The sequence below is a fragment of the Rhinatrema bivittatum genome, chromosome 3, assembly GCF_901001135.1.
Source record: "Rhinatrema bivittatum chromosome 3, aRhiBiv1.1, whole genome shotgun sequence".
NCBI classification, from domain to species: domain Eukaryota; kingdom Metazoa; phylum Chordata; class Amphibia; order Gymnophiona; family Rhinatrematidae; genus Rhinatrema; species Rhinatrema bivittatum.
In genome coordinates, this window is record NC_042617.1 from 274,335,817 (window position 1) to 274,347,564 (window position 11,748).

The following is an 11,748-nucleotide window of genomic DNA, read 5'->3' on the forward strand; positions in this document are numbered from 1 at the left end:
TAAGGGAAAGGCTGAAAGGCCTTTTTTTTTTTTTTTTTTAACTAACATCTGATAAATGTGAAAGCAGTGTTGTGCAGAAGCTCTGTGGATTTCCTCAGATATATGAAATGCTCGTGTATTAACTACAACAGCTTTTCCTTATTCTTATGTATCAGAGCCTGAAAAAAAAATCTAGGCACAGGGGAAAATGCCACAGTATAGAAGTAGGGCAGAAGTTACAGGGCCGGTGTCAGGGTGTGGAAGAGGCAGTGTATCTCTGAGGTAATTCAGGGCAGATTGCACAGTTCATCAGCCAATCACGGTCTGATCTGTGGCAACAGGAAATCAGTACAGAAATGGCCAAAGTCCACTGAGCCATTCAGGATGAATGCAAAGAGTGAGAGGGGATAGGGAGGCAGAAGATCCCCCTCTCTCAGGGCTCTGCCATCGCTGGGCTAAATGCCAGACTCAGGAGTTTGGTCCAGGCAATGATTCCTTGGCACATTTTTCCTATCTTCCTCAATGAACAGTCTGCAGAAGGTATGTGAGCTTAGGCCTGCCACCAGGGACCCTGTCTGCTGTGCATGACTTTGTGTGTCGTCTGTAAATCTGTTTCCAGTCACTGAAGGTGGGTGAAGAAGAAACCATTCTGGGGGGGATGGGTTTCGGGGAGGGGCAAGGATGACTCATGCACAGTTTCAGGTGGAGGAAAAGCTAATCCACTCCTGGGTTTTTTTTTTCTTTTCCTCCTGTGCCAGTGCATTCTGGGATTTATAGTCTTGCTGTTTAAATATAACTACAGAGAATGATAGACCTGGGCATTGTAAAAAGCATTAAAAGCCCCGGAGGTGGAAATCATTGCATTCAGATAAGTTTTCTAGATTACCATTGGAGGCCCTCTGTGCTTTCTCTGCTACAGCAGCACTATATGCTGGTGGATTACACTGCATACCACTCCGTGCCTCAGCACCACTCCTTACATCACTCTATTACAGTGGTTCTCAACCCTGTCCTGGGGACCCCCCCAGCCAGTCGGGTTTTCAGGATATCCACAATGAATATGCATGAGAGAAAATTTGCATACACTGCCTCCATAACATGCCAATTCTCTCTCATGCATATTCATTGTGGATATCCTAAAAACCCGACTGGCTGGGGGGGTCCCCAGGACAGGGTTGAGAACCACTGCTCTATTAGACCACTCTTGCATTGCTACATGCTACACCAGAGGTGCTCAAACTGGCCCTCCACCCCCCCCCCCCCCAAGCCAGTCGGGTTTTCAGGCTATCCCTAATGAATATGCATGGGAAATATTTGCATACATAGGAGATAATGCATGCAAATCTCATTTAGAGATAGCCTGAGAACCTGACTGGCTGGGTGGGGGGGGGTCTAAGGACTGCTTTGAGCACCCCTGTGCTACACAACACTGTTATACAACTCTGCACTATTCTGTTACACAACTACAGCACTCCAGTACAGACTATGCCACTCTGTTCCAGCTTTCCGTTATTCTGTAAAACTGCTGCACCGTTGGATACCCCCATGCGGGTCTAAAGGAACCGATCACTGCATCCCAGCCAATGCTGCCTGCGTCTATCTTACAGACAATACTCCCCCTCATCCGGCAGAGCAGTGACTTATGACGTCTTTTGTTCCCTTTTCTTTCAGGATGCTGGGCAATGGCAAAACGTCTTAGCAGTGACCGAATGGGTCTTTGAGAGTCTCCAGGGCAGGACGCTTCCACACCCCCTGAACGAGTGCCGACTGTGGGCTTCTGCACAGGAGCAGGGGCAAGAACTTTGCAGGGCAGTAGGAAGGAGGTGCATAGGTGGGGGCTTTGCAAGGGAGTGAGGGTGAGAACATCTCCAGGGGAGGAGGAGGTGAGGAGTACCAGTGGGGCCTTTGTAACTGAGCTGAAAGCATCTACTTGAGCTTCCTGGAAGCTGAGAGCAGAAGGACCAAGAACTGGAAGGCCCCCAGCATGGGTAAACGTCTCCTTGTGACCTATGTGCTCTGGAGCCTAGGGGGACCCTTTGGCCTCCATCACATCTATCTGGGCCGGGACAGCCATGCGCTGCTCTGGATGCTCACCTTCGGGGGCTTTGGCATGAGCTGGATCTGGGAGTTCTGGTACATTCCAGGCTTTGTGGCCCAAGCAAACCGCCGTGAGAGTGCCAAAGCACTTCCACGCGAGTCAGAGCCACCCATGAGTGCCATACGCTTCGTTGGCCAGATAGCAGTTGGCATCTATTTTGGGATTGCAGCAGTCATCGGCCTGTCCTTCCTCAGCTCCTTTTACTTTGTAGCCCTGCCACTAGCCATTGGGCTTGGGGTCCACTTAGTGGCCAACGTGGGCGAGCAGACATCAGACCTGAAGAACACCCTGCTGACAGCTTTCCTGACAGCCCCCATCTTCTACGGGCGTGCCATTGCAATGTTACCTATCAGTATCACCACCAGCGTGGCTGCACAACAGAACCGGCGCTATAAACCCTTCTCCCAGGACTGTGAGCCCCTGAGCCTTCGGCTGTACCGTCTAGGGCTGGCATACCTGACCTTCAGTGCTCCAATGGCATACAGCGTCATCTACAACACCACTGCCACCATCACTTACATGGCCGAGAGCATTGGAGCCCTGCTGGACTGGCTCAGCTTCTTCCCTAGTGTCAGCCATCTCCTGGAGTCCATCCTCCTCCTGCCGTATCATGCCTGGAGGCTGGTGGTAGGCGGAGATGGCTTGGGTGCTGTCCACTTCAGGGAATGGGAAAAAATCTACGAATTTGTCAGCAGCTTCCAGAGTGAGAAACAAGGCATGGCCTACAAAGTAAGAACTTCCTCTTCAGTTTCCTCTGCCCCCCTCCATGTCCCCGCCCGTACTCCTCCCTCCTCCATCCTCCATCTCTAATCCTGCTTTCTGTCTCCTCTCTAGCAACTTTCCTGCTCCTCTGTCCTCCCCTCCCCCACTTCATCTTTTTTACCTTCATACAGATTCAGATTCCAATAACTTTATTGGCATGGCAATTTTGCATGTAAATAAATAAATAAATATACAGAATGATTAAAATAAAAAGGGGAAGAAACGGAAGGAAAACAATTCCAAAATGACGATAATGGTAAAGTACAGTTACAGGTTATGGAGATGTCTCGGGTTTTGATGCTGGCACGTGTTGTCTCTGCTGGCGGGACAGCGCACACTTTCCTGCCGTAACCGCTCTTTCTCCTCTTTCCCCCAGGATTATGTAATGTTTCTGCCCTTTCGTGGGAAATCTTTGATTCTCTCTGTCAGCTCTGGGAAATGTGCATCGCTGATATCTTTGTATTTTGCACAGCACCAGAGGAGAAGCATTTCTGATTCTGTTTCTCCGGTGTTGCATGGCGTACAGAGTTCAGCTTCTTGGAGTTTCCATACATGAAGAGTCCTCTGCAGACTGAAGCTGGGGAAATGCTAAGAGAAATTAGGGAAGCTAACCAAATTGGTAGAGCGGTAATAATGGGAGACTTCAATTACCCCAATATTGACTGGGTAAATGTATCATCGGGACACGCTAGAGAGATAACGTTCCTGGATGGAATAAATGATAGCTTTATGGAGCAATTGGTTCAGGAATCGATGAGAGAGGGAGCAATTTTAGATCTAATTCTCAGTGGAGCACAGGATTTGGTGAGAGAAGTAACGGTGGTGGGGCTGCTTGGCAATAGTGATCATAATATGATCAAATTTGAATTAATGACTGGAAGAGAAACAGTGTGCAAATCCACAGCTCTCGTGCTAAACTTTCAAAAGGGAAACTTTGATAAAATGAGAAAAATTGTTAGAAAAAAATTGAAAGGAGCAGCTACAAAAGTAAAAAATGTCCAAGAGGCGTGGTCATTGTTAAAAAATACCATTCTAGAAGCACAGTTCAGATGTATTCCACACATTAATAAAGGTGAAAAAAGGCAAAGCGATCACCGGCATGGTTAAAAGGGGAGGTGAAAGAAGCTATTTTAGCCAAAAGATCTTCATTCAAAAATTGGAAGAAGGATCCAACAGAAGAAAATAGGATAATGCATAAATGTTGGCAAGTTAAATGTAAGACATTGATTTATTTTATTTATTTATTTGATGAGTTTTATATACTGTCATTCGGTAGAGCCATCATAACGTTTTACAAAGTGAACATTTTTCTTAGCAGTTTTGCAACAGTATAACAATGTGAACATTTACAGAAATAAACATATCAAGTCCAGTACGCATTATTAGGTTGGATGAGGAGGGTATGCATGTTTAGGTTGGAGAGATAAGACAGGCTAAGAGAGAATTTGAAAAGAAGTTGGCCGTAGAGGCAAAACCTCACAGTAAAACTTTTTAAAATATATCTGAAGCAGAAAGCCTGTGAGGGAGTCAGTTGGACCGTTAGATGATAGAGGGGTTAAAGGGGCACTTAGAGAAGATAAAGCCATCGTGGAAAGATTAAATGATTTCTTTGCTTCGGTGTTTACTGAAGAGGATGTTGGGGAGGTACCCGTACTGGAGAAGGTTTTCATGGGTAATGATTCAGATGGACTGAATCAAATCACGGTGAACCTAGAAGATGTGGTAGACCTGATTGACAAACTGAAGAGTAGTAAATCACTGGACCGGATGGTATACACCCCAGAGTTCTGAAGGAACTAAAAAATGAAATTTCAGACGTATTAGTAAAAATTTGTAACCTATCATTAAAATCATCCATTGTAACCTGAAGACTGGAGAATAGCTAATGTAACCCCAATATTTAAAAAGGGCTCCAGGGGCGATCCGGGAAATTACAGACCGATTAGCCTGACTTCAGTGACAGGAAAAATAGTGGAAAGTGTTCTAAACATCAAAATCACAGAACATATAGAAAGACATGTTTTAATGGAACAAAGTCAGCTGGCTTTACCCAAGGCAAGTCTTGCCTCACAAATCTGCTTCACTTTTTTGAAGGAGTTAATAAACATGTGGATAAAGGTGAAACAATAGATGTAGTATACTTGGATTTTCAGAAGGCGTTTGACAAAGTTCCTCATGAGAGGCTTCTAGGAAAAGTAAAAAGTCATGGGATAGGTGACAATGTCCTTTCGTGGATTGCAAACTGGCTAAAAGATAGGAAACAGAGTAGGATTAAATGGACAATTTTCTCAGTGGAAGGGAGTAGGCAGTGGAGTGCCTCAGGGATCTATATTGGGACCCTTACTTTTCAATATATTTATAAATGATCTGGAAAGAAATACGATGAGTGAGATAATCAAATCTGCAGATGATACAAAATTGTTCAGAGTAGTTAAATCACAAGCAGATTGTGATAAATCGCAGGAAGACCTTCTGAGACTGGAAAACTGGGCATCAAAATGGCAGATGAAATTTAATGTGGATAAGTGCAAGGTGATGCATATAGGGAAAAATAACCCATGCTATAGTTACACAATGTTAGGTTCCATATTAGGTGCTACAACCCAAGAAAGAGATCTAGGCGTCATAGTGGATAACACATTGAAATCGTCGGTTCAGTGTGCTGCGGCAGTCAAAAAAGCAAACAGAATGTTGGGAATTATTAGAAAGGGAATGGTGAATAAAACGGAAAATGTCATAATGCCTCTGTATCGCTCCATGGTGAGACCGCACCTTGAATACCTTGTACAATTTTGGTCGCCGCATCTCAAAAAAGATATAATTGCGATGGAGAAGGTACAGAGAAGGGCTACCAAAATGATAAGGAGAATGGAACAGCTCCCCTATGAGGAAAGACTAAAGAGGTTAGGACTTTTCAGCTTGGAGAAGAGCCAGCTGAGGGGGGATATGATAGAGGTGTTTAAAATCATGAGAGGTCCAAATGGGTAGATGTGAATCGGTTATTTACTCTTTCGGATAATAGAAAGACTAGGGGGCACTCCATGAAGTTAGCATGTGGCACATTTAAAACTAATCGGAGAAAGTTCTTTTTTACTCAACGCAGAATTAAACTCTGGAATTTGTTGCCAGAGGATGTGGTTAGTGCAGTTAGTATAGCTTAAAAAAGGATTGGATAAGTTCTTGGAGAAGAAGTCCATTACCTGCTATTAATTAAGTTGACTTAGAGAATAGCCACTGCTATTACTAGTAACGGTAACATGGAATAGATGTAGTTTTTGGGTACTTGCCAGGTTCTTATGGCCTGGATTGGCCACTGTTGGAAACAGGATGCTGGGCTTGATGGACCCTTGGTCTGACCCAGTATGGCATGTTCTTATATATCTATTTCAAAGTATTAACCTGAATATTTAAATTCATCCACACCGATAAGACTAATAGGCGTGACTCTACAACACAATGAACCCTAAGGCCCCCAAAAAAAGGACTATTAACTGTTACAACAATTTGGAGCACACACCTGACGCAAATAAGAGACGATCTTTCCATAGCAGGCCCTAAACGGTGGAGCTCACTACCGGAGATAATATGACTGATCCCGGAAAGATATTCAAACATGAACTAAAAACCTGGCTATTTAAAAATGCCTATAATCTAACTTAAATCTATTAGAATGCAGAATCAACAATATCGAGAACAAAGACAATATTAAGTAATGAGAGAACAAAGTATGTCATGACAACTCCCCTACAATTACGTAAATTACTAAACAGAATCACCATTCTGTTAGCCCAATGTCCCCTATCTTCAGTTAAGACGTATAAGAACATCCCTGTAGATTCACATGACCCCCCCCCCTTTTATATTATACTAAAGTTATGTGTTATACCAAAGTTTGTATTGACCTAAATGTTACTTTTGTAAACTGTTGTGATCTTCACTCGGAACGACGGTATATAAAACTAGCGGTACCCGGCCACGCGTTGCAGTGCAAGAGTCAGGTTCTTTACCCTCCCTCCCCCTTCCCCTTGCTCATTTACCTCAGTCACTCATCCTCCTCCCCCTTGGTCACTCACCCCCCCTTCCCTCCCCTGTCCCCACTCCAACTCTCTCCCCTCACACTCACCTCCCCCCTCATTCTCCCTCCCCTCACACTCACCTCCCCCCCTCATTCTCCCTCCCCTCACTGTCACCTCCCCCCTCATTCTCCCTCCCCTCACTGTCACCTCCCCCCGCCTACTGCCTACCCTTCAGATCAGAAAACCTTTGTCTTTCTATTTCTGTAGGAACCCCCCCACCCCAACCCTTTAAATCAAATAATAACCCCCCACCCTCCTGCCCCCTCCCAAGACCTGGGAAATTAAAATTGTTGGTGCTAAATGTGGTCTGTCCCTGGGCGTCTGTGCGCGTTATGTAGCCAAACAGGGGAGTGCCTAACCAAATTTGCACTTCCAAATTTGTTTTGTGGTCTGGAGAGGGCTATTTTGGTGCGTTCCCGAGATCGTGCAAGTTTAGTATATATATTTGTGTGTGAACCTCCCCCAAAAAACAACCCTATGAGAAAAGTTCTCTTAAACTAACCACCCACACTCTCCTGCCACCCCCTCCCCCAGCCCTGCGAAAAACAGTAGCCCCCTGAGTTGCTGAATGAATGAAACCTGCCCCCCCTCGTGACCCCTCCCCAAGATGTTCGCAATAAATTCATTACCACCCCCCACCTTCCAGACCCCCCGAGACCTGATAAAAATGTCAGTCGGTGGAGCGGGCGTTCAGGAGCGGTCCGGGAGCAATGTATTGGCATTGGTCCGTCGGCTGCGAGCACTGAAACGGGTTCCGACGGCCCTTTGCCCTTACTATGTCAGTGGGGTGGAGCAATGGCAGCGGTAGGTCCTCTGACATAGTAAGGGCAAAGGTCCGCCGGCTGCCAGTCCTGAAAATGGCGCCGAGGGGCCCTCGCCCTTACTATGTCACATGGGCTACTGCCGCCATTGGTGTCCCTGAGTGGCATAGTAAGGGAAAGGGCCGTCGGCGCCATGTTGATAGCTGGCAGCCGACGGCCGTAGTGCAGGAGATGTGTCCCGGACCGGTCCTGGCCCCCTTGCTGGAGCCTCCCAGACTTCTGTCAGGTTTTGTGTGTGTTGTGAGGGCCTGGGAAGTAAATAAATTTGGCATGTGTGTGGGGGGTGTGAGGAGGGTGGTTTTGTGTGTGTTGGGAGGCTGTGGGAAGTAAATCAATTTGGCAAGTGTGTGGGGGGGCCTGAGGAGGGTGGTGCGTGTATTTTATCTGAAAAGGAAATAGTTATCTTCCAGCGAAAAAAGTGCGCGAATGTGTTAAAATGGAAGTGAAACGTGGACCTGGACTGGAGAAATGATTAGTGTAGCGTGTGTTAGTGTAAGGTGTAACAGATGGCGCTTACGTCCAGCAGATGTCGCTGTTTTCTCAAAAAAATTTTAAACCTATTTTACCTGTCACAGGTGTGACATTTATTTATTTATTTATTTTCAATTTTTATATACCGAGGTTCTTGTATGAAATACAAATCACTCCGGTTTACATAGAACAGTGAAACACCCAAAGAAAGGGGTGGGCTTTACATGGAACAATAGAACAAACTAGCGATTGAACATAGTATAGTTACAATAAACATTTGAACTCGGTAAAATAGTACAGTTACAAGGGACATTTGAACTCGGTATAATAGTACAGTTACAAAGAAACAATTGAGCAAAGTAGCTGTAATAGGGGAACAAGGGACGGATCAACATGGATGACTATGGAATATATGGAATGCGACATATCTGTAATGTAAGTACAGAAGAACCTTCCTGTATGCGAAATGAAGGTTGTGTCCAAATTTGAAAGCAATCGGTTCAGTGGTTTCTGAGATTAGCGATTTTGTCCAAACTATTTAACATTTTTATTTATATAGATAAATACCACGGCAATCTTGTACCATACAACCCCGGTGATTAGTTGAGCTGGGCTACTCCAATACTTTGTACGCTGGTCTGCAGACTGAGTATGTGCAAGATCCACCTGGCTCAAAGTTCTGCAGCCAAGTTCTTCTAAAACAGCAGATTTAGAGACCAAATTAGCCCTCTTCTCAGGGAACGACATTGGCTTCCAATGGCTGGTTGGGCTCGGTTCACCTTGTTGTATCTTTCTTTCAAAGTCTTAAATGATTTCGGACCTTTACATTTAAAAGAGCAGCTGATAAAGTGCCAGTCCTTGCACAGGCTGCATTTTAAACTGTATCTTCTTGTAAAGATTTCAACTTGGGCCAGAACCCATTCCAATGCCTTCTCCTACATTGATCCCAGGGATGCACATTAGAAAATAATCATCTAATTTTTAGACATTAGATTAAAAAGTGGTCTTTCAAGGGATTGTCTGAGACTTTGTAGGGTACATTTTCAAAGACTTACTCAGGGTTAGTGCATGTGAAATTGGCATGTACGCGTGTAAGTAGTCTGTCCAGGCCAAGCCGATTTTCAGAAGGCCACAAGTACGCTTGCACTCCGGCTGTGCATGGAAAAGTATGCATGGAGAAAGAGGACATTTCAAAGGCACTGCGAGGGCATTCTGACATAGGGTTGGAAAGAATGTGCATACACATTATATAAGCAGAGGAAGTGCATGCATCAACAAACATGCGTGCATGCTTTTACACCCGCTAATCAATCATAGGAATGAAATCTGACTGCAGTTTTTGGGTGGCAGTGGTCTGGGCAAGTGGTAGAGGCCTTGGTGAACTGGAAGTGCATGCATAAATATTTTTCATAAGCGAGGTATTTGCATACTGCAGCCAACTTTATAAAATATCTGTCTTTGCCTATACACGGGGAGGCTTCTTATGAACATCTGTTACAATTATTTTGCACATAAAATATGTGCACATATTTGTAGAAAATAGGTGTACAAACCATGCTGATCCCTGCATAAAAAACTATGCGCATGGCAAAACATATATGGATACATTCGGGCAGTGATACATGGCCGATAAAATACAAGCGTAACCTGAGGTGTACCTGCTCATACATATATGTGCTGAATTATGCATAAATTACTATCCCCATGTGTTTGCTTTGATGACAAAATTTACATGACTGTTTTATATATTGCATTGAAGATATTTACTGTATTTCTATATTAGAGTTCATGGCTTGCTATGTTTATTCTTTTAGCTATTTTATAGTTGTGTGGATGGTTTGAAAGGTGATAGTATTTATATGCATTTCTTTTTGTTTATGCCTTTTAGTCACTTATTGCTTAAATTGAGAGTTTTGTACTGTGATGATGTGTATATGTATTATGGTACCATCTTTAAATTGTAGATGCTTATTTTTACAGTACTTTGAGCATTGTTGCTGGAACGGTATTTTAAAATCGACGTAAGTAAACCAACAAATAAACAAACCCTCACTCAAGGTAAATCTTCAGCTGTTATAGGGTTATAAGAGGGTCCCATATGAAACAGGGCAGGGCGAACCAGTCTTGGCGTTACCCCATCAAACCATGTTACCCCATCAAACCATGTTTGATCATGTTACCCCATCAAACCATGTTTGATGTTACCCCATCAAACCATGTTCATTGTAAACCGCTAACTTGAAGCGATAGTTACTGTTCATTGTAAACCGGGGTGATATGTATATTATACAGGAACCTCCGGTATATAAATCCTTAAATAAATAAATAAATAAATAAATAAATAAATAAATAAATCAATCAATCAAACACATGGAGGTCTAGTCCTGTGTTTCTTTGCAGAAATCAGAACTACATCTCCCTGCATTCCATGGGGTAAAACCAGGACTGGTTGAGTCTGTCTCTTTTGACATGCAGTCACATGGCCAACCGAGGCTGCTCTCACCACCTTTCCAGCAAACAGCAGAGATGGAGATGGCACAAAGAGAGGCTGAGAAGGGAGAGCACTGAAGGAGCACAGGGTTGGGCTGGGGCTATTCCATCCATGACACGGCTGGCCAGAGCTTTGGATCCCTCGTTCACTCTGCACTTAGCAAGGGTTTGTGCTTTCTGCACAGGATCTAGCGCTAGCCTCAGGCAAGACAAAAAGCTCCAAGAGACTTTGTAACTTCTTCTTCTTCTTAGATTTTAGGCCTTCATCAAGGAGCCACCCTTGACGAAATCAACAGGAGTTACCGGGAGCTGGTGAAGATCTGGCACCCAGACCACAACCGTCACCATGCAGAGGAAGCCGAAAAGCATTTCATTGAGGTCCAGGCGGCATACGAGACCCTCACGCAGCCACGCAAGCCTAAAAATATCTGAGAGCTTGCCTTTGGTTTATTAAATTTCCAGAACTTGGAGAATGAGAGCACTTTGGGTCTGAAATCTGCCTGGTTTCCTGGCAGAGACCCAGGCCTCCGCTCACTTGTGTGATGGGAATAGAAAACTGTGGCCTGATTTATAAAAAAAAAAAAAAAACCCCATAAAACCAACAACAACAAAGACTTTCACAGCACTAGTCAGGATTAACCTGCACCGACCCCAGGATTACCGAACCTACAATTAAATTAGAAAAACAAGGCAGTAATGCTAGCAAAAGCCTTTTAGATAATACAGCTGGCAATTAAAACAAACAAAAAAAAAATCATTACATCCGCCTTTTCTTTTTTTTCTTTGCCATGTAGAATTGTAGATATGCCTTACTTTGCTAAGTAACTAAAAGTTTTTGAACGCTTAACCCTACATCGCTGCTCTCACTGCAAGGGAGGGCCCAGGGCATGAGAAGCAGGTATGGAGGGGAAAGAGCAGGAGCCTGGGGCGGGTGGAGGGAGTTGGATAAGGGGAAGGGGAAGAGAGAAACCAGAAGGGAGCGATGGAAAGGACTGGAACCTAAGGGAGGAGCGGACGGGGAGATACAAACTTTGGATGAGAGCGGGGAAGG

General features: G+C 44.4%; 1 protein-coding gene across 1 annotated transcript; it reads left to right on the plus strand.

Annotated features, from left to right (window-relative positions):
* The first annotated feature begins 345 nt into the window (after positions 1 to 345).
* Positions 346 to 11,457, plus strand: DNAJC22 (DnaJ heat shock protein family (Hsp40) member C22). The gene is made up of 3 exons (XM_029594677.1): positions 346 to 519; positions 1,651 to 2,806; positions 10,950 to 11,457. Exons 2-3 carry the CDS (start codon positions 1,964 to 1,966, stop codon positions 11,127 to 11,129), a joined length of 1,023 nt encoding a protein of 340 aa, XP_029450537.1. The 5' UTR covers positions 346 to 519; positions 1,651 to 1,963; the 3' UTR covers positions 11,130 to 11,457.
* The last annotated feature ends 291 nt before the right edge of the window (positions 11,458 to 11,748 follow it).